Consider the following 23,672-nt stretch of genomic DNA (forward strand, 5'->3'; position numbering starts at 1 on the left):
AAGTGACTGAAGAGGGCGCGAATTGGATCTGCTGAGCTTTCGGTGATCATCGATTATTTTGGGCAATAAAATGTAGAGGAGACTGTTCTTCTGGCTGTGCGCAAACACCTGTTAAAAATACATAAACGGGTACAGATTACTTTGGATTATTAAGTGTGTATTTTCCCAAGCAAATGAACTGTGAAATCCCACAAGGAGACGAAACAATAACAACAACGTTTGCCTCCAGAGTGTCATGACTCCCAGTCCATATTGTCCTGGGACTTGGTCATTTTAGAGTTGACAGTCACTGTAATAACAATCCAACCTCATCATCTGTCCATATAAATGTCCATGTAGCCTCAGTCGGTAATGATTATGGAGTATTATTCTCACCAAGGGGCACCCAAGCATCATCAGGCTGCAACGTTGCTTTACTGCTTCTTGTAATGGAGACACAAAAGGATGATCAAACGTGAAGATCATTAAGGAATTTCAGAGAGAAGATTGTGAGTCAATGTCAGAAAATTTGGGCTTCAGCAACGTTCTTGGGGTCTTGACGCAGGACAACGAGCAACAGAGCATTTTTTTTTTTTTTTCAGTTTTCATGTGTTATTTTGTCATGGGAAATTTTCCAAAATAATAATAAAAAAATAAAAAGAAGAGTGTCAGTCGGTGCAGGGTGAGAACCCCAATACCCACTTCAGACTTTTAAGGCCCGTTTCCACAGTGCCCCTTGGTGCCGGTACGGGTCAGGTCGGAACCGGTTGTTGTGCGTTTCCACTGACTCAGAACCGTTACCAACCGGTACCATTGTTAACCATTTCTCGCTACCCCTCCACTTGGGGTACCAGGCACAATGTGCCGGATATGAGGGGGAGGAGCTTCAACACTGCCGTCTGCTCATTGGTCCGTGACAACCGCTGTTCTCCCAGCAAGCAGCCATTTCCAATCAGTTCTTCTGCAGCAATCAGGAAACTTTTTTGAAAATGTCCTCCCGTTATGGCGTCACATCCTGCATGATTACGCAACCGTTCATAACCCCGCCTACATTTCAAACCGTTCCCCGTGTAATGGAAACGCGGCACTGATACGGGTCTGGTTACGGATAGTCAACCCCCACCTGACCGGCACCGGTACCAAGGGGCACTGTGGAAACGGGGCTTTAGAGTCTCTCCTGACAAAAACATGACATGTTCCCAGAATGTAAAGACACGTGATCAATGAGAACTCGCAGAGAAACATGGGAAAGACACCCACCCAGCTATAATTGGACAAATGAGCAAACATCGCTGTCAGTCTTACAAAGACGAAAAAAAGAAATGTCGCCTCGAGTCTGTCAAATTTTCTATTCATCTAATGGTTGAAACTCTTTGATGTTATTTTCACCAAAGTCACCAGGATCCATCCTCTGCTGATGAGAAATATTTCTATGGAATATAAAGGTAATCCAGCCGTTAGTTTGTAATATCTCAGCCTGTTAAATTGGTGTCGTCACTTCTGGCAAAGCTAAAAAAGAAGCAACAGTACGTCCTTCATCTGACAGCTCTCTTCTTGGCACCTCATCTCTTCATATCTCGGCTGTAATCCTTCCTGTGTCGAGTAGGTGTGAAGCTGTTTCTGGAGTCAGTCTGTATGTCGCGCAGTGAAGAAGCAGGACTGAATCATGAAGCACCATATGTTGACGGTAATCATCTGTCCTGGCATCTGTCATACAGTTTCTCTAAATACCACCAGGAGAAGCGGACGTGGTTGCGATTTCGCTGAGATTGCAGGAGGAACTTTTAAAAAGAACGTTGCAGCGAGGAGATTTACTGCCACGAAAATGTAAAATGGGGCCAGGCCACCGGCAGAGTATATCTTTTTGAATTAGTCACTTGAAAATGTGGTAATATAATGCCCGGTTCTCTAGAAGCTGTTTTTTCACTTTCCTTAAACTGAATGCATTTGGCTTTTGAAGCTTTAATAGTCACTTACTCACATTAAATCAACTCTAGTTGTTGACATTCTGCAGCTACGAGCAGCAAATCCCTTGCATTTGCAAGGTCACTATATCTTCAATTTCATCAGCGAGCACAATGACTCTCCTGATGACTTGTGATTTTTGTTTTCCTGGTGAAAATTCCAAAAACAACTCGGACAAAACACTCACAGTTCTCATGGATGGTGGCCGAACCGTCGACCCATCGGGCGGGTACAGGCCGATGGGCTACTTCACGGCTCCCGCGGCTTCGTTGTCTGGGCCGAGTGTCTCGTCGGCTCGCCGCGCTCTCGCCTTCTGTTCCACTGTCTCGGTTTCCTGAGTCTTTCGTAGATTAACCTCAAAACTAAACCAAACCAAACACACACACTGCTCCTCTTTCAGGTACTTGCTTCAGCGTGTGCTTCTCCTCCACCTGTCACTCCTTGTCTCTGGGCTCCTTCATGGGCAGAGACGTGATTAAGCACCTGATGCGAATCACCTCTCTGCCACAAATATCAATCCAATAAGACTTCAGGTTAAAAACACAGCAACTTAAAACGCAATGGCCTATAAAATGTGGGGAAGAAAACCTATTAAAACGTGCATAAACTCCCCGTCCGCCCTGACCCTGTCACATAAACATGTTGCTACTTCTGGCCTAAATGGCAACAAAACACTTGGAGCGAACTCGGTTGGATTTCTTTTATTTTGGCTGGTTCAGCTCAGATGCAGTGATAAAACACACTGGACTGAGGAACAGCTTAGTCCCTTCGCCAAGCCCACAACTCGGTCCCGACTCTGAACAGCGGCCCACCAGAGGACACCAGCTTTCCGCCATCCCACGGCGCACTTGGCCTCGGCGCCAGCGCCGCCGTAACAGATGGCGGGGACACTGCTGACATTTCCCCTGTCACTATTGTGCTTCCCCTTCTGATCAAACTCTCTATTCCCGCAGTTTTACACGTGTGTCCGCAAATGTCATCAAATGTCGAGGAAATGTCAAGAGCTCCGACATGAAGACAGACCGCCATACTTGAGATGTGTGTGTGTGTGTGTGTGTGTGTGTGTGTGTGTGTGTGTGTGTGTGTGTGTGTGTGTGTGTGTGTGTGTGTGTGTGTGTGTGTGTGTGTGTGGCGGTTTGCACGTAAAGCTGCCACGTGGGCTTCACTCAGTTTCTTTGCTGACTTTTCACATCATTGTGTTTTGCGTTTTGTGTCGCCAGGTGAAAAGTTCAAACTTAGACTCACAGTCTAAAACGCCACAGTGTTCTGTCCAACAGGCGCCAAAGCCGATGACGCCCTGACCACGTTGATGGATTCCGCTCCAGATCGGTGCCGACAGTGATTCCAATCTAGACAAAGAAAACTAACAAGCGGGGCAACATATAATCGCCCAAAAAGTCTTGCGCAACAGCTTATGTTTCCCTCACCGAGCATGACGCAAGACTGTGACACCGGGCGAGAGACGAGGGAAGCAGGGAACGGATCCGGGGAGGAAAACGGGGAAATGTGGAGTTGGGTAGAGGGCTTGGGAGGATATAATGAGCACCTCTTCCAATCCTGCTTTCATCTAACTGGGTTAAGATGATAAACTGGTTGCCCCATGCATCCATCCACCCCCCCCACCCCACCCCCACAAAACCATCCCCCCCTCGGCCCCCATCGCTCCAGTTACCTTCCTAGAAGCATGCGTCGCATGATGAATCCATGAGGCGGAGCAGGTGAAATGGAGATCCAGAGTGGATGTTCAGAAAAATGCTGACTAGTTCATTTGTTTTTTGTTTTTTTTACATGCACCCCCGTTTCTCATTACTGCCAATGTATGGTGGCCCAGTGGCATGGTTTTAGGCAGCTTGCCGTCCAGCCGTCATTTGGACGGTCAATTTTCGATAAAGACGGCCAATAAAATAACGAACATGTTGCTCAAAGCCACCTAAAACACGTGTGTAATGGCCATGACTATTTGTCACCGTCTAACTTTGCCTGAATTCATCTTTTTTTGCAGAAATATAGTAAATTATCAGCTCGTGTACACAACGCACAACTGACTTCCGGTTTCGTATTACGCCCTGTAACGAGCAACGTGATTGGTCAATTGATGCCATGTGGGCTATACCTTTTGAAAGGTGGCGTCTGATTGGTTAGTAATTCTGTGACTCATCCTGGTGCGTTCAAATGCTGAAGCAGAGAGGAAGAATTTCCTCTCCAAGATGGTGAGGAATTATATCGACATAATCCACACAGGTGGTTTTAATTAAATCAACCTTCTTTGTTGCTTTCATATTTGCGCAGTATTACAATACTGCCTATGATTTTATGTGTTTGGATTTGGGGATTTGAATTATGTTGTAACCTTTGAATTTGTGTTTCAGCTTTAGTATTTGTGTCACAAAATTGGTAATTGCGTTGCTGATTTTTGTATTATTGTGGTTTCTTTACACAAATAACTAACAGTGCCAACTCATGGCCTGGCATGCTAGCAACAACGTCTTCAGAATTTTTGCCGTTTGCGTGTAAATGAACATCGTTTTCAAAATGATGCCGTGTAAACGTGAACATTTTCTGAAACGAAAACGCAAAAACGAAACGTTGTGAAAACAGGGCCTTAGATTCAGATGCGCGGAAACAGTGACCACACGGGCCTCCCCCATAAATTTTCTTTCACAGTCAGTAAAGAATTAGATTCTAATGGAAATAAAACGTCTTAAAGTAACTAAGACTCACTGCTATTAAAAAATACTCAAATTAAAGTAAAACTTAAACTTTAAAGCCCAGCAAGGAACGATCATTGTAAAATATCAGAGGCTGCAAGTACGTGACACGGATTTATGCTTCATACTAATTCCCATACAAACAAATGTTACGATCATTTGCGATTAGGGTGAACATGGGTGAGCCTGACGTTCTGCTGAACCGTCGACTGATCAAGAGATCACAGGAAGTAAAAACCTTGTTTTTCCCGAAAGTAGGTGTCTTCCATAAAAGCGCAAGCATGGCAAACACGAGACCTCGCGCTGTAATTTATAGACTCTGTGTCGAGGCTCCAAAAGGTTTTTCCTCGGGTTTCCCTCTCTGCTCACACTGTTTAATCATTTCTCTACCGGAGCTATTCTTTATTTCCACCGGGCAGCTTTATGGTGCCGTGCGGCATCTGGAAGAAAGAAAAAAAAAAAAGGCAACCCAACAAGAGGAGGATGGCGTTAACGTCCACGCCAAGCGACCGAACGGGAGCAATAAAACGTGTTACTGAATCACTCGTCTCAAAAGGGACGACAGGCGGCATTTCCATGCCGCGCTAAAACTATAATAACCCGAGGTACAGTAATAAATATCCGTACAACGTTTTCTTGTGGCGACCCGCCTCATTTCCTCTGTCTGTCTGTCACACTAGGAAATAACTGACCTATTGACTCTTTCTTCCTTCGCTCGACCCATTCTCCTCACTCCACCTCATCTTCCTCGCCGTCTTCCCACCAACATGTAATTACTTCTTTTCCCAGTGTCACCTGCACACGCACACACCCGACAGACGGAAGGTGAACAGCGCTTCTGCTTCATATATATATATATGTACTGTATATATATAGCTGCATGTTTGTCATTCAATATGTGCGTTGTGTTTTGCCACTGAGGGGAAAAAAAAACAACAACTTCCGGCTCAGATTTAATACTTCGAAATGTATCACCGTTTTTTAGTTAAAAATACAAAAAGGTTCAGCGAACGGGCAGATTTGTTTAAACCACTAGTTTGTTGGTTTAGTAAGTGAAATAAATGCAGTTTTTGAAGAACGATAAAGCATGAAAACTTCACAGATGGAGCCAAAATGAGCACTTTCTTCTTTCTTTTTTTTTACTTGTTTACTTTATTTGTGTTATGAGTTCTTAATTTAGACTGATATTATTAATAGATTTTGAGAGTCTGGACTTTTTCTTTTTTCTTTATTATTATTTGTGCCCAAGTAATGAATGGAGGATTTCTGAGTGGCGTTTGCATGTTCTCCCTTTGTAAGTATGGTTTTCTCCAGCAGTGCAACAGCACGCATTTGAGGCTCATTGATATCTGAGTCTTACTTGTTTGCAGATTAAATGTGCGTCTCTCTTGTATTTGCCCTGTGATGGACTGGCGAGGGGTGAACTCGCTCTGGAAGATGGATTCATTTTCATTTGCATGAGCGGAATCATCGAGAATGAAAACTAACGAGGCTTGAAATATCCCAGCGCCTAATCCATCAGAAATATATGGATGTTTCCTCATTAGATTTAATGATGGACCAAATATTCATGATTATCATAATCCGAGATGTAGCAGCAAATACGTCCCCCTGATTTGCATCTCAAAGATTTCAAGTGAACACGGCAAACTTTTCGTCGTGTCCGTTTGCACGACCGAGTTGCAAAGAGCCACTGAAATTGCAATTTTTTTTTTTGAAACGGCTTCCAAGGTGGAACGGTTCTCAGCGGCTCGGGGCGCCGTTGTTGTGTAAATAAAAATACAACGAAAGTCTCACGTTTTCATTTGAAAACAGAACCAAAATCCCAGGTCTTGGTCTTTACACTTTAAATGCTCAGTAATCAAATCCTGAATTGGTGAAACAATTAAAAAATATATGTTCAAGATGTTGTTCTCCACGTCGTGAGGTTCACGGGGATCCTTCGGGGGTGGTTTGTGCTCAGATTTCTAAATCCCGTTCAGTGTTTCTCGTCTGTACGTCTCCATTACCTCTCCACCTCCGCCCCGGACGTCTGCTGGCACCGCCATGTCGTGCCTGGATGCGCTCTGCTGCTCACGACTGCCTTCGACACGCCGCTGCCTCCGATTCAGCCCGAGCCGAGATCCGACACTGCCGCCTTGCCAAATCACCGTTCTGGGATGTCACAGAGAGACGGCATAGCAGGCCAGATAGAGAGAGGTAAAAGGGTGATGTGTGTGTGTGCGTGTGTATACATATATATATATATATATATATATATATATATATATATATGTATACACACATACACACATATATATATATAGTGCCCCGATGTACTGTTCAATGTGTGGCTTTCAAGCCGTTTTTATAAAAATCTTTTTTTACTCTTCTATTCCCCCGGAGGAAGTGAGGATGGATGTGAACAGACAGCTCTCTTCACCTTCATCACCCACCCCCACATCGGAAAGCCCTAATCGATCACTCCCGTATCGCCCCCCCTGGGCCCTCTGATAAACCGATCTTTGTTCGGGCCTCAATGAGCAGTGACAGCGAAAAAAAATGGAGTGGGTACGAAGGAACCCGGTGCGTTTAAGGTCTCACAGACCGGTTTCAATATTTAGTGGAAAGTTCACCTAAGTCCATCCATCCATCCATCTTGTTTACGGTTTGATTGGAAGTAATGATGCTCAAGGTTGATCTGCAAATTTTGGGTGATTGGATAATCAATTGTGTTCTTGAGCTGTTTGTGATACGATGTCTTTCTAACCCGTCTCCATGTTTTGGCATCTGAAGAGAACTTTCCCCTGTGGAGCAACACTGCTGTGACAAGATTGTGTTTGCTTATATCTTTAAAAAAGTCTAATAAGTCAATTCCATCCAAGAGTATTAAAAGACGTTGAGTGGTATTTCTATGAACATTATTTTAAAGGAGTTGCATTAAACCACTTTGGAACGGTACGGCGCGTTCCAGGTGCAGCTCCTCGATCTAAACTAACTGCTGGTAAATAAAACAACGATCCAATTGTGTATTTGGAATGTATCACTAAATTAGCTGTGGTTACATGGAGCAAATCAGGTTAAATGCTGACCCAATTAACTTTGCACCATAAAAAAAAATTGAGTCTGAGTATATTTGCACCATTCTATTCAAATTGTGATTCGATTGTGGTCAACACCCAGTAAATGGCACATCGGGTTACACAGTTACTTCCTGATTATAGTCTGCACCAACAGAAGGGTTCTCTGATGTTGCAGTTTAAAAAAAAAAGAAAGAAGCACCACAAGCATAACCACGTTAGTTAATTCCATTTTTGACACAGGCAGGCTTCTGGGTAAAACCGGTTGTCGGATTCTGTGCACGTGTCACAAACGGCAAGCGTCAGAGTGCAAGGCACTATGGGATATATCCACCGAAATGAATCAGGTTTGCACAACCGGCACGACATTCTGATGACTTTATTCAGTGTTCATGTAAACGGGACAATCTGATCCTAGAATCTGAGAGGATTCAATCAGAGTGACCAAAAAGTGACCAGGTTGTCTATGTGTGTGTGTGTGTGTGTGTGTGTGTGTGTGTGTGTGTGTGTGTGTGTGTGTGTGTGTGTGTGTGTGTGTGTGTGTGTGTGTGTGTGTGTGTGTGTGTGTGTGTGTGTGTGTTTTACCAAGTTGAGCTGATGGGCAGGAGTATTGATTTTCTTCAAGCTTCTTGGGTTTATCAGACTGGCGCCAAGGGTGGGAAACCTGCTCAGACTCACATATACAAAAAAATAAAATAAAATAAAACAATCCCTCTCCCGGTTCATTACTCGCTTCAGATTTTGACTCTTCTCTCTAAAATGCACTCACACAGACCACACACTCTTGCAAATCAAGTTTTCACAAGAGACGAATAGTTGTTCGCCCAAAGAAAAAGAAAAAAAAAAAAAACAACAACTTGATATCTGAAAGCTTCCCGCCACAAAAAGCTCCTCGAACAGTTCAAGCCGTGGCACGTTTTGACAGACGGCATCAGAACGGAGGATCTGAACATGCATTTTGCTTTTGATTTGGGCGACGGAGAGCGCTCAATAAAGAAGCATCAACGTCTTCGCAGCCGCCGCCGACACCCTTCAGCTTCTGAATGTTCCTCGTCACCAACCGGTCGGTGTTCCCGACCCCCCCCCCCCTCGTGGCCTCATTATCGCACCGACTGGGACACGGCGGGCCATATCAGACAGCGAGGACAACAGCACACACATGCAACCTCAGATCGCCTCGCAGACGCTCGCTTTCATCCCAAACAGAGTGAGGCGAACACACACGGAGTGACGTGACTCCATAATACGATCCTCTTCAGACCAAGACGAATCGGGTTGCACGCTGAATAATTGAGGACGCACCTCGTGCAGATCCGACATCACAGCTTAGACTCCATTTTATTTCACATCTTACATCAAAATGTCGCCCGTTCCTTTTCAACTTTTATTTCTCGCAAATTACATCGTGTGCTAAAAAAAAAATAAAGAAATAAATCTGCCTAATGAAAAAAAATTAACATTCACGAAATTGTAAATATCTATTGAAGGGACGGATTCCCTGTTATTTGTTATTCAACTTAAAATAATTTTACTCACACTTTTGAGATAGTATGTCTCTATGTTTAACAGATACTTCCCAAAAATCAAAAAAATGTCTTTGCAAGGTACCTCTTAATAGTATTGGGTTAGACCATCTTTTGCACGAGAACTATGTTACTTTTTTTGTTGTGCCGGGAAATCTTATGACTGCGGGGACCTTTTTAGTCCTGCTGCAAGTATCCATCAGAAGATGGTACACTGCGGTCACAAAGAGGTGGATATGGTCAGATACAATACCAGAGGGACCAAAATGTGCCAAGAAAATAATCCCTCACACCTTTACAATACCAGAAGCAGCCTGATGGATCCACGATTTCACTGAATTCTGAATCAACCAATTTAAAAGCAGAAATGGAGGGTTTTTTTCCCCCATCTTCTCTTGTCCAGTTTGGGTCAGCTCGTGTGACCTGCGGCCTCAGTTTCCTGTTTTTTTAGCTGGCAGCAGTGACACAGTGTGGTCCTCTGCTGCACGTGGACCATCAGCTTTGACATTCCGCGCCGCCAGAACGACTGCATACCTTGATTGTAATGAATGGTTATTTGAGTTACTGTCATCGCTCCATCATCTCCAGCCAGCCTGTCCTTTCTCCTCTGACCTTTCGGCATCAACTAGACATTTTTACTCAGACAACTGCTGCTCTCTGGGTATTTCCTCTTTTTCAGACTGTTCACTGTGAACCTGAGATGGTTGTTCATGGAAATCCCAGTAGATCAGCGGTTGTGAAATACTGTGACCAGCTTGTCAGGAACCAACAACCCTGCCATGTTCAAGTCACTCATATCATATTTCTTGCCCATAGTCAGGCTCAGTTTGAGTAGATATTTTTGGGAACAAGTACCTAATAAAACGGCCAGTGATTGCATGTATTTACTCTCTTCCTAATACTTTGTTGCATAGACATGCGGATTCAAGCACAGCTTAAGACACAAGTACTATGCATTAGCATGCAGGCGGTAGTTTGAAGGTCAGGACTTCCCACACAGACTGTTATTGTATCCGTCAGGCTCGTTTGTCATCCGGATGCCCGGAGATCGCCAGCATAATTTGACTATTGACATTGAGACAGGTGGTATATAGACATCCAGTGACAACTGTGACCAATTGATGCTGTTCATAAAAGACCAGGGAATACAAATAAAGTACTGCAGTAGCTCTTAAGGTCACCAAGGAGAGGTGCAGTAAACGTTGCATTTACACGACTCGGCTCCTCCAATTTGAGTCCTGCACAGTCAAACTGATGAGAGGGAAGTGACTATTTTAATCAGATCGGCAATTAATTGGAATACTTATAGTCAACGTAACCACAGATGCTGTTTGACCAGCAAGATTTCCAGTCAAATCCAGGAAATTCAAGGTATCTTCCCACGACAAAAAGTGATTTTGGCAGGATATGATTTAGATGTCTATCAATTGTCCATTACTTGGTGAATACCTAATAAGAAATATATGCAGCCAACTTCTTCTAAACTATCGCAACTGATGTTTTGACTACTTATAACCAAAATGTATAATAATAAATAAAAGATAGTCAGAGACAGAAGTTGACTAAGTATATTGTTTTCAATAGAGATAGTTAACGGTGGAAGTCCTGAAGGGGACAAAAAAACTAATGTTAATAGTAAAAAAAAAAAAGAAATTGGACAAAGTCTTTTTATTGTGGGCTTTACCGGAGAAATGCATCCATACTATTATTGCACTGCATATTATCTATTCCAACTCCAATTCCAAGGACTTTTTAGACAAAAATTTGGGGACAGAACACATTAGTTCTATTTCGTGTCATTCACTGGCTTCCCATTGCTTTCAGAGCACGGCTTCTGTTAATTGAGCATTATGCGAAAGACAAACTGGCTCTGAGCTACAACGCTGACATTATCATGGTAATGTGTACAAGGACAGACGCCTGGGCGTGCGGCGAAGGCTCTTCCTTGATTTGCAACCCGGGCACATTAGCTGTAGTCCAGAAAACATGCGGTAAAGCAGCTCCGACCAGGTGAGTTTCCTTCTCGGAAGCGTGACGCCATTTTTATCCCAAAGCAGTCAGGTCAACTGGACCGAGTCGTCTCGCCTGCGTATCAGTTCATGATGTACCCTTCACTAGGCTGGCGGCTCATGCCTGTGGTTATTTTCCTATGTTTGTTTTGAGATATTAATAATAGTTCAGATCTTTGGCATGCGGATTACAGCATCGTAATTAGCGGGGCCGATAGGTCGACCGCTAATCTCTGCGCTAATTAAAATTTTGCCTGCCCGGCGCGACAAAACAATTAGCGGCTAACAATAATGAGAGGAGTGATGGAATTTCGAGAAGGGAGGCAGACAGCCAATATGTGTGTGTGTGTGTGTGTGGATAGAAGACTGAATAAATGAGGAGGCAGTGGTTCCAACGTGCTTACAGGGCAGGAAGCATGACAGCGGTTTAGAGAAAGGAGAGACACAACGACGTGTGTGCGCGACCAAAGATGGCGAGAGGTCCCGACCTGGTAGAAGATGATAGGCTTAGACATTGAGGGAGGGTAGACGGAGATAAGACCGTGAAGGGATTTGGAAGAAACGCATGAAAAGGAGCTCCAAAAAGTGACAAAAAGCATGACTGTTCCCAATCTGACAAGTTCAGAATAGTGGTGCTGGGACACACACACACACACACACACACACACACACACACACACACACACACACACACACACACACACACACACACACACACACACACACACACACACACACACACACACACACACACACACACACACACACACACACACACACACAAAAATGAGAGCTGAGTGATTTTTCTCGCTCTCTTTTATCCATGTCTATCTCTGCACCTCATACTCGTCCTCGCGCTGTTCTTCCTCGCCCTGTTTTCGTCTCTTGGCAATTTCTGATTCTTCCACGAGAAGCTGCCGCCTGCTTTCTTTCCTTGTTCTGTGGGTGACATGAGCCTCGCCAGATATGAAAAGCGAGAGGAAAAGAGGGAGAATTGGCTGACAAAGGTAGACAGAGGAGCAGAGGTAAACAAGTGCAGGTGGGGTGGAGGTTGATGGAGAGACTGCCATCGAAACGTCACGTTTTTTCTCTCCGTCGTCCATCCAGCCGTCGATTCTGGCAACGAAACTCCCTGGACGGCCGTTGGCATCATGGGTCATTGCTTCAGACAACCAACATTTCAATCCTCCCCCTGAACACAGGGAAACCAAAATAAAAAAGACCACAAAGCAGTGGATGATGTGTATTTTTTGATCAGCATGTGGACTCCTGAAGCATCGTCCGTCTTCCTGATGGAGATCCACGGAGCTAGAATGAGATTATCTAAAAGGAACCTATTGGGGTTTTCTCCGTTATGTAACATTGCATTGTTAAATATCATATTTAAGCTTAAAGTGTCACATAACGAGGTAAATCCTATGTTTTAATGATTCTTTCGAGAGTAGTAATGCTTTGGATGCTCAATTTGGACCAAGCTATAAGGTCAACCATTAGTCGCTGCAAAAAACAAGCATGGCGATGAAGCTGCTGTCAAATTACTCAGGAATGTGTATTAGCAGAACCAGAATGTATTTGCAAATTACTACGAACGCAGATTGGTTTGAAAGTAGCCTTCAGTATATGTCCTATAAAGTCCAATAGAGCATCTTTGGGATTTGGCGGGACGAGAAATTTACTTCATTCGATTCTGTATACAGCACCTTGTTGAATCAATACCACACAGATTTAAAGCAATTCTGAGGACAAAATAAGGTTCAACAGGGAACGGGGCAAGGCATACCTAATAAAGAGGCCAGTGAATATACAGTATATACAAATAAATACAAAATACCAAATAAACAGGACAAACTGAACTCGACAAGACAATCTAGAAGAAAAAAAAGCACACGCACCCCCACGGTGCCCCTTTGATTCAACTAGTGAGAGAAAAAAAGAGAAAATAATACATGAATGAATAATACATATTGCCAAGTTGATTTTACAGAGAGTACATTGCCAAATAAACAATTATCTTGAATCAATTTATAGCTGGTCGTGTTGGACTGATTACAGGCCCTCAAATATTTGTTTCCACACAACGTCAAATTGTTTTTGTTTATTGATGTTGCCGACATAGTTTTCTCAATGCTCAAAGTATTATTTCATTCAAATTTACATTCATTAAAATAATATATCTAAATTGAAATGGGAATTGTATTGTTGGAAACTAGCTTTGTATCCCTTGCTGTCATATAGAGGACACTCTTTTTCTGTTGCCCTGTCATGTAAATCGGAGCATTATTCAAATTGCAAATAAAAACAATTATTAAAAAAAAAAGGAATAACTGGGTATAGATGACAGATGAATGACAGATGCAGGGATTGGTCAATGGTGGCAGTAGAGCTGAACAATAACCCCTCCAAAAATGTAAAAACCTTAAAAAAAGAATAAAAAAAAAAAGAATATACAGTATATACAAAATGAGGGAAGAGCTGCCGAAAGGCTAATATGAGATTAGACCTATTCTACATTTTGAAACAACAAAAAGTTCCAGACATTGAAAACAAAAACCAAAAAATCTGCAAAAAGTCCACAAAGCCCCCCCCACCCCCACCCCTCACCCAAGACAGCAGAGAACAACAACTTCAAACAAGAGATAAACATTTGTTCTAAGAATGACAGGCACTGTTTATAAGAGAAATATTTATTGTGCGTATACATGCTGTGTTTTCTCGACGTCTAAACTTCAAGATAAAATGCACACGACGTGGGCACCCACATCTGGGGAGACGAACCCGAGATAACGGAGAAGAGTTGCCCGTCAAAGAGCTGCCGGTTCACGGAGACGACGCGACAAACGGAATCAGAGCCCGTAAAGTTTGACAGACTTGCGCACGTGGATAGACACAAACCCGCAGGACGGACCAGGTATGTTTATACGCTGGGAATACAAGCGGCTGCTGGCATGCGGGCGTTTGCTAACAGATCCATGTGACGTGGCGGTGGGAGGAGGAACACGGGGTTCGGAGAGGAGTCGGCTCATCTTCAAAACCACTTCAGCTCATCAAGTCGATCCGAGGAGACCGAGAGTCTTAGTTGTGTTTCTGAGCTCGTAGTCAGGTTTTCTGTAAGCAAGAGCTCCATGTTTTCAGTTGATGTTCTTCTTTTTAGCATAAAAGGCATTTCCGCACTAGCTATCTCCGAGCTTAGCCTCGCTCGGTTGCACCAATGGAATGGCTCAGAGGAGAACCCCATACATCTACCACTTTAGTTCATTAGCTTTTAAAGCTTAAGTATGCTTTTATTTTTTTTAAATGTTTTTTTGGCAAAGATGCGCTAGCTGCGGGCAAAATTAAGCTAGGCTACTTGTGCGTCTCTGAACGGCTACGGCTTTCTTATCGAGAGCGAGTTGAGCTGGAGTCAGTCCGACTGCGTGTCCGCGGTACCGTCCAGGAGGAGTCGACGCAGCTCCTGGGGGTCGGTGACGGGCAGCGAGCAGGTGAAGTCCTGGCACACGTAGGCCGTGGCGACGCCACCCTGCTGAGTCATGGAGGAGAGGACGGGCAGGCGCTGGCACAGGAAACTGTCCGAGCTGCCGTCAGTGAGCATCAACACCTGCAGACAACAAACACATAACCGACCCCATCAAGGACACATTTAACTTGACGTGGTTAAAGCCAGGGGTGTTAAACACACTTTAGTTCTCCCAGTACATTGGTCACTTTTCTCTTGGTCGTCCAACTTTATCCCTCTGCCCAGAAACATGCATTAATCAATCAAAAACGACGTGATAGTCTTTGCATTTGTCCTTCGATGGGACTGGCGACTGGTCCAGTGTGTAGCCTCACACGAAACACTGAGCAGGAAGCGTTTCCATGGCAACAGACGCTGATCTCCTTGGATCTCCTTCATGACGTGCCTCTCCCATCCGCTCTGTATAGGGCATGTTTTTTGGGATTTATTCAGAAAGGGTTAGCCATTAATAGCCCAAAATTGAATTATGGATGATGACAAATCATCCCTGAAGATTTCATGCATTTCGGGGGTGATAGTTTTTGGGAAAAATTGGTGACAGACAGACAAAAACATATCCTTGACCCAACTTTTGTTGGTGAAGGTAAGAAATAACTGCGAAGATCCCAAGACAGCACATTTTCCTTGAACTACATCTCCTGCTGTTGTGAGACATTCTGACATTTTAAAAGACCCATTATTGATTATTGGCCATGCTTGATGTTATCTGTTTAAGCTGGTTGAACCCTGTACATGCGCAGTAATTACATCTCGTCAGTGGATCATCTCAATATTGAGCAGACATCCTCCTTTCCTATTGTCCTATTCCTTTCTCCAGCCACATAATTCACATACTTGTAACACTCACCCAAAATAAACACACTGAGTCATAGGCCAGCAGCGGCTGCCAGGCTCTCATGCCCATAATAGAGTAAAAAGAATGGAGTGTGTGGATGAGTGTGTGCTGGAGTGAGTCCTGCCTGCAGCAGAGGCGGTTCCTGGACGGACACCAGTGTTTTCCTCCCTCCCTCACACCCGGACACATCATTTAAATATGCTAACAGCTGACAAAGGTGTGAACATGGCTCAAGGTTGTCTTTGTTTCTGTCGTGTGTGTGTGTGTGTGTGTGTGTGTGTGTGTGTGTGTGTGTGTGTGTGTGTGTGTGTGTGTGTGTGTGTGTGTGTGTGTGTGTGTGTGTGTGTGTGTGTGTGTGTGTGTGTGTGTGTGTGTGTTGCCCTGTTAGTCATCCTGTCAAATATGTCTTTTCCTACTGGCAGGGAACCACCTTGAATTCGCAACCGAACAAGAAATGACAACAGACACAACGAAAAATGATAAAAGTAAGAAAACAAACGCTTGTGAGGAGAAGGAGGAGGGAAGATCTTACAAGGAGAGAAGCTCAGTGATGCATCACATGTGAGGTGAGGCTAAGGCGAGAAGATGAATACGCCGATCGACGAACGTTACACAGATAGAGATTACTTGGGCTTTGATTGGTTTGCATGTATACAAACAGTTGCACATATGGAAGATGAGGATTCGGTCCTACAGATGCCTCAAACGCCACACACTAGCTAGCGTGTCTGTCTTTATAAAGATGGAATATCCGAGGAGTGTTTTCAAATTGTGCAAATCACTCTGACGAGTTTATGCTATAGTATCTCACAAAAGTGAAAATTTGCTGCTGAACAAACTGATATGTGACATAATTTGAATTATCTTAGTAGCCGATCACAGTCCACATGTTTAGTTACTTCGTGTAACATTGTCTGTTTCTTTTTAGTAATTAACTAAAGTACTGAAGTATTCAGTAATAAGGATGTGGTTCATGAGACTTATATAATCCCTATAATCTCACCCAGAACACCAACCTACGGCTAATTTCGTGGTGTGAAATCCAGACGGTGTCCAGGGTGTCACGGGTACCATTAGTTCTAACCTCACTCTGACTTTCTCTTCACTCATTAGACAAAGGGTGTCCATTAGAAACGACACTTCTCTTCTGTTGTCACATTGCAGTACGCCAGCCGGCATTAGTTGGAGTCACCATGCAGAACTCGTAGCACCCTCTCCCCGCTGTCTCAATGAGCTTCAAACTCCCAACCGAGTGTTTCCCCTCAGCCATTTAAATTCCCATTTGTGACAGCAGTCGTTTGGGCTCCAGGGGACATCAATGGACGACACGGCCGCCCCATCCTAACACAATTTCAGGACCATCTCAAGAAGGGCAAGGTATTTCCTTTTTTATTACCCAATGTAAATACAATTCACCCCCAGAGAATAATAATCTCTGCCGTTTGATCTTGTTCTCAAAAGCAACACCGGCGCACTTATTAGACGCAGCAACGGCTTCATTAGGAGTGTCATGGAGGGCAGGCTTGAAACATTTCTACATATTAATAGACACAAACAGGGGAAGACCGGCAAGATGAGAGTGATGGAATGTGGTCATAACGGTGTGACCGTTACCATGGAGACTGGAGAAGGATTTCCCCTGCCGAGCCGAACCTCTTCCCTCTCCTGTCTTAACTCTTTTCCTTTTTTTTTTTTTTTTTCCTATTCCTCATTGCTTGTCAGCTTGATGCAGTCGCACACTGGGCCAGGACCATATCCAGCCATGAGCCCTCGGCTTAAAGGTCACACCGTAGTCTGTCTGTGTCACAACAACACTGTCTGCTCGGAGCCGTGGGGGAGCGGACGGGACCGGCGCAACGAACGTGTGTCCGCGTGTGTGCAGTGATGGATGCGCAGAACAACAGAAAGAGACAAGGGAGGAAGATAATGTGTGAATGTATACACACAGCCCGGTGAGTTTGGTGAGCTGAAAGCAAAGTGTGTGGTCTGGTCGTCCGCGCTCCGCAGAGTGCGAGCGCGACGTCTTGCGAGAAATCTGCCGCAGACGGCACAGTTGGCTGCACATGAGAGAACACTCTCCCACAGGGTTAATCTCCTCAAACTGGGCAACCCTAGAGCAGACACACACACACACACACACACACACAACTCCCACCCAGTAAATGTCCCTTCACTGACAGCTCCCTCCCACACTCCCTCTTCTTCCCCGCCAAACTGTCCGAGTGGCGCAGACACTTAAAGAGAACACTGTGTACCTGCGCTGACAGTAACGCACAAATACACGCAGCTCCGGGGAAGCATTTTAACGTCCAACTCAAGCTACCGCGCACACAGGCTTGCCGGGATTGGCCTCTTGCCAGCATGGACGGAGAACACAGACATTCACACACACACATTTCGAGAGCTCCTGCCATAATGGGGGGGAAGAGTGATGAGGGTGCCGGTGAATGCGCCACGTTCAGCCAAGTGACAGGAGATTTACTTCCTCCGTACCCCTTGCTGTTGTTTTGCACACACACACACACACACACACACACACACACACACACACACACACACACACACACACACACACACACACACACACACACACACACACACACACACACACACACACAAACGACCTGCTCAGTCATCATAACAACGTAGCATCTGGACCACCACCCCAGGACAGAAACGGACGTGAGCGTGCGCGCATAATCAAATCCAAGGGCAGTCAATGCAGTGCATACATTGCCAGCAGCCTGACGACACACACTGAAAACCATTTAGCCTTACTTGGCGATCTGAGATTTGAAAGGAAAGCCAAGTTCAGAGAAACGAAATGAATCGAAGATCATTGAGTCTGTGTCCTTTGGTCAAGTTTACTAACCCCAAACAAAGCAGAAACCCTTCACACTGGCAGGTTCTGCAGCACCACTACAAATTTGCATGATTTATATAATTTGACAGAACAATTCAAACCTCTCCAAAATCACCGCTTCTGGCCTAAAGTACTCATGCGATCACTGCGGCAATATTTTTTGGCACACAGACAACTCAGAACCACATATAAAATGCACAAAGGAGTCAAAGCAGTGTAAGAAAGTCTGCCTTTGCATACGCCAACAAAGATACGCTGCGAATAGATGGCGCCTCTGATATCTGCCACCTCTTGTGTTCGTGTCAGTGTCAACCGAAACAGATCAAAGTCTGGTTGGAAGCACACTGAGACTCAACCTTCGAGGGGTACCTGGGCAAATAGGTTGCCACTCGTGAGTCCCAGAAATTGGATAGTGGCGTTCATGCGTCCATAAAAGAATTATTGTACAAAATAAATGAGAAATCGCCATTTGTGGATCTCCTGCTTCTTCGTGGCAGGTCATCTTGGGTCTCGTCGTTGCGGGGGGATGTATATTCCGAGACTTGTCTCTGTGTTTGAGTCCCAATCGTGCCCAGTGTCTCCATCAAGAAATTTGACTTATTTTTCTACAACATACAACAAATGATCGGATCAATTAAGATATGAGGAAATGGAGGGTGTTAACGTTCAGCTCTTCCTCGTGTATCGTCAAGTTCTGAGGTGGAGGAACAGAAAAACATTCTAAAACACCTGCACTCAGCTGTCGGGGGGGGGGGGGGGATAACCCGAGACCCTACATTCATTAGTTATCTATCTAGTTGTGTGCATGTGCAGAAGAGTAATTGACTACGGCCGCGGTGCACATGCACAGTAGAAGAGTTCACACCGTCTCCACAGAGATGAAGCTAGAGCATTTGGTAACGCTGCCAGAACCTTTCGCTCTCTCATTTGACTTTCTTTCAACATCAAACACAGTCCGTTCTCTCCCTTCATTGAAACAAACTGCAACTAAAATACTCTTATTCAATCCTTTCATCGAAACAAAAAGTACAACATTCACAGTTGGGTAAAACAACACCAACAAAAATAACAGCACCAGACGAGTTCCCTCTGACCAAGGTTAGAATAGGCGAGCCCGCTCCGGCGACACGTTCTGGCCTTTGTCACGCCGCGCGTCAGTTTCCAGCCGCTGACAGTCTCTACAAGACCCTCTCCACTAAATCAACAGCGTCTGCGGCGACGTGCGCGGACGCCGCGACGTCCGAGCAGAATTTACGGTCCCGGGTCCTCAATCAGGCCCCGACACTTACGACATACTTCATCAGCTCGGATTGCATTTAAGCTCAAATGTAATTCTTGTGAGCTCCCATCGTAAAAGTCGCGTCAAGTTTATTACACGCAAGCGAGATCGAAAGTGACACGTGAGAGCGACAAGGACGTGGGTTAGATGTCTTGAGTCATCACAAACGTGTACGATATTTCTTGGGCTGTTGAACTCACAAAGGACATCGATATTTTTAGAATCTTTACCCAGTCAAAGACTTGCCAATCTGTAATTGTTGTGTAGATGTGATTTGTGGAAATTAATGTTGTTTTCTTCCGTCTGTTTTGCTGCCAGTGCCATAACTTGAGAAAAGACCTATAACGGGGTGCTCTTGTCATAAAACCTTTATTTGACGCTGATGTTTTTCAGATCTATAAACACAAGAGCACAATGCGCAGCGTGGCTATAAAGAAAGCTCAACTAAGTGTGACACAGCTCTCCTAAACTCCAGGCTCCTAAAAACATCGTTTTCTGTTGTGGTTTTTGACATTTGTGATGCCCTGGAGGAGTGAATTTATTTTTACAATTTGATACTTTGACAGTTTGATTTGAAATACGATCTGGCAGTGCCTGTTTGAGCTGTGTGCCATATTTTCAGCACATATGTTTTAAATTGGTTTATATCCAGAAGAGGAAAGTCAAATATATACTCTTAAAATTATGGACGGCATTTGGAAGTGAACAACTGAATGTAAACTCTAAACAGGGATATTTATTTTTGAAGATGTGACTGCAATAACCAGTTGAAATACAATTTATCGTTAGCAGACGCTTTTAGCAGCAGTTTTAACGTCCGCTCCCTCTCGAGCAATACTAGATTTCTTTGGGTTCTATGTTTTGTTCATCATATCGTTTTTTTGTTGATTTAGATGGAAGTGGGTCCCACTAATATAGCATATAACTATTCTACCGCTTGGACATCCCCTAAAGCGTGTTACACTGTTAACATTCACCCACTCTCACACCGATGGAGGCGACTGCCGCGCAAGTCGCTTTGACACGTGGACGGCACGAGATGAGGAATCGAACCTGCAACCTTCCGACTGAGAGTCGACCACCGAGCTGCTGCATTCAAAAGCAAAATAAAGACACGTGGCAGCCCACAAAGTTAACACAGATAAAGACATCATTACATTGTAAGTAATCAACCCGCTGAATAAAACAAATAAACTTTTCTTTTGCCGTGATGGGAAGGGAGTGATTTGCTGCATGTGCTGGTTCACTCCCGACCCAGACACTCTGGCCAATGGTCAAAGATTCGCAGTCACCATGACTCTGCTGAAAGCCGGATGAACTGCAACGACCCCCGAGAACTGCATGTAACTATCTGTCCGTGTGAGATTAAAAGACGGCTGGACTCCCACGGAGGTGTTTCATTAGCTTTCGGCGACGGGGTCTGCCGAAATGACAAACACAGAGCGGAAACCGGGCTTCTGTTCCGCCTCAACCCAGTAAAAAAAAAAAAAGAATAAAAAAATCTAAGGATGGGCAGATGTGTGCTGAAGAACAGAGCCTTATGTCATGAATATGGAGCATCACCAGCACCAAGCATAAGGGTGTTACATCACACTGTGGAGGAAACCATGCGTGCACCAGCCTGCTTCTGATTTCATGCTACGATAACATACATGAACACAGACATACGTTGCCCTTTAATGACGGCGCCAACCAGGTAATCTACTGAGTAAACGATGCTTCGGTTAAGGCGGAAGGGAAAAATAAGAGAGAGTTCGTAGGAGGAAAAACTGGGAGTTGTGCCAGGGGGGGAATGTAGTACTGTAGCAGAGCTTCAAACATTCGTTAACTTGGAGGTGTGCACAAAGACAAACGGCTGAGTGAGTCAAGCAGAATCTCTGTCAATTACTTTTTCGCAGGACCGCAAAACCTTTAATTTATGTTCTGCTGAGGGCTGTCACAAACTGTTCTTGTCTCTACTGAAATCAACAAAAAAGATCAAAATGCCATCTGTAAAACTAACAAGATATATTCAAAAGAATCTTGCATTTATTCCCATTTGTATTGCGTCATTAAAATTGTCCCTTTGACCATAAGACTGAAGAATTTGAAAGGTGGTAGAGAAGTCTGTTCGGTAAAGTTATTGGATTGGACTGATGGAGAATCATACCTGTATATCCTGATGTAAAAAAAATTAAATGATGGTAACGCCATTGAATGCTCAATTTAGAGAAAGAGGTACTGAGAAAGGAGTACTGTAATGTTTACAGAACCGGTGCACTGGAGTAAATAGGACTTAGGAACACATCGTGGTTGTGGTCTTTGTCTCCAGAATCAAGATTCAGTTTGTAAAGACAGTAGGTATTGCAAGGTGCTACCTATAAAAGCCTTTTCTGGAGGTTACTCTTTCCCGTTCGTTGAATCTAGGACTGCTTAAAACAGGATATTTTCCAGTCCTAAAGTTGGCATTAGAGCCCAAATGTATCAGGAACACCCTGAATGGCAGCCGCCACCTTCAGTCTGTGAGTGTGTGTGTGTGTGTGTGTGTGTGTGTGTGTGTGTGTGTGTGTGTGTGTGTGTGTGTGTGTGTGTGTGTGTGTGTGTGTGTGTGTGTGTGTGTGTGCATGAATGGGTGAAGCTGATGAGAGACTAGAATAGAAATACTTTATGTGAGGCACGTCAAGACTGCTTAAGCAGTAAAATATGATAAATTTGTAAAAATCTGTTTCATTATCAAGCTGTCGGAGTGACGAATGCCATCCATCCCCAGGTCTGCGGCGATCTGTTCAGAATGAATGCCTCTGGGATTTGACAACAACCCGTGAAAACAACCGACTTCAAATCTTAAAGCGGACCGTTTTGACATTTTCAACCGAGAGAGTGGCGACGACAAAGGCAGCACCATTGTGACGCCACAGACTTTAATGATTGGACAAAGGACAAAGCACATCCAACAGGAGCGACATGCAGTCCGGGTAGAATCCGATCCAAACCATTGTTTGCAGGCAGGATTATCAGAAGTTGTGGAGGCTGTACTCGTCGAACCGCTCGTATAGTATCACTGTGGAGTTCACAGAAGCGGTTGGCGCACGGCGTTCTTCGACTGAGAGTCCTCCAGTATGTGTAAATGCAAACCGAGTCTTGGCACCGCCAACGAAACAAAATGCTCTGAACTGCTTTCCTTCTTTTGACTGCCAATGAGATGCTGGCTGAGCTCAGACTGCGTCCTGCTATTTATGGCCCCGCAAACTGCTTAGTTACAACAGTTGTTAAGTGTTCTCGTTAGAGCTTTGCAGTAGGTTTGTGGGCCATATTTTTAAGATTTCAACATGAATTGTTTTCAAAGTTGAAAATAAAGCTGGTTTTACTCACTCTTTGAATCTTTTCTCTATACCTGTCAAGGTTGAAACTTTAATTGACTCGTTTTTTTGTTGTTTTTTTAAGTTTCCCTGCCTTACATGTTCTGAGAGAATAATTTCAAAATAAAATGAACAGAAGAAGTAGTGCTAAAAACAAATTGTATTCGGCTGAACATAGTGGTTTATTTGTGCTATATTTTTTAATTCCACTAGAGTACCTTATTGTGATGCTTAAGTTCAAGTCTTGTCACTACTTTTTTCATAATTGCCCTTAATGTTGTTTAATCTCGGACCGAACAGTCTTCTTTCCCTTTCAGAAGAACATATTCCATAATAGTCTAATTATTTATTCCCAAAAAACTACTACAAGCTTACAGTAAGGCGCATGTGCCAGTAGTTTTCAGTGAGACGTAATTAAAGTGGGCTGGGTTTACTCGTTCAGAAAAGTTTCACGAGAATGACGTCCGTTTAAATAGCAACGGCAGAACGCAGAAATTGATGTAGTTCTCCCATAAGGCCACTAGTGGGGGCTTTTGTTGGAGTCATGCCACTCTGGGGGCTGCTGTTGTTGTTCAGCCTACCCACGCATGTGCAGAATAA

At 44.2% G+C, this 23,672-nt stretch overlaps 1 protein-coding gene across 1 annotated transcript in view; it reads right to left on the reverse strand.

Moving 5' to 3' along the window:
* Nucleotides 1-13,914: 13,914 nt before the first annotated feature.
* spata20 (spermatogenesis associated 20) overlaps nt 13,915-23,672 on the reverse strand; it is a 42,392-nt gene continuing 32,634 nt past the window's right edge. The window contains exon 16 of the mRNA XM_080477131.1: nt 13,915-14,838. Coding sequence (XP_080333257.1) covers nt 14,644-14,838 — 195 coding nt within the window. The 3' untranslated portion in view covers nt 13,915-14,643. The remainder of the gene's footprint in view (nt 14,839-23,672) is intronic.

This window comes from Lipophrys pholis (genome assembly GCF_963383615.2).
Source record: "Lipophrys pholis genome assembly, chromosome: 1".
In the NCBI taxonomy this organism is placed as follows: Eukaryota; Metazoa; Chordata; class Actinopteri; order Blenniiformes; family Blenniidae; genus Lipophrys; species Lipophrys pholis.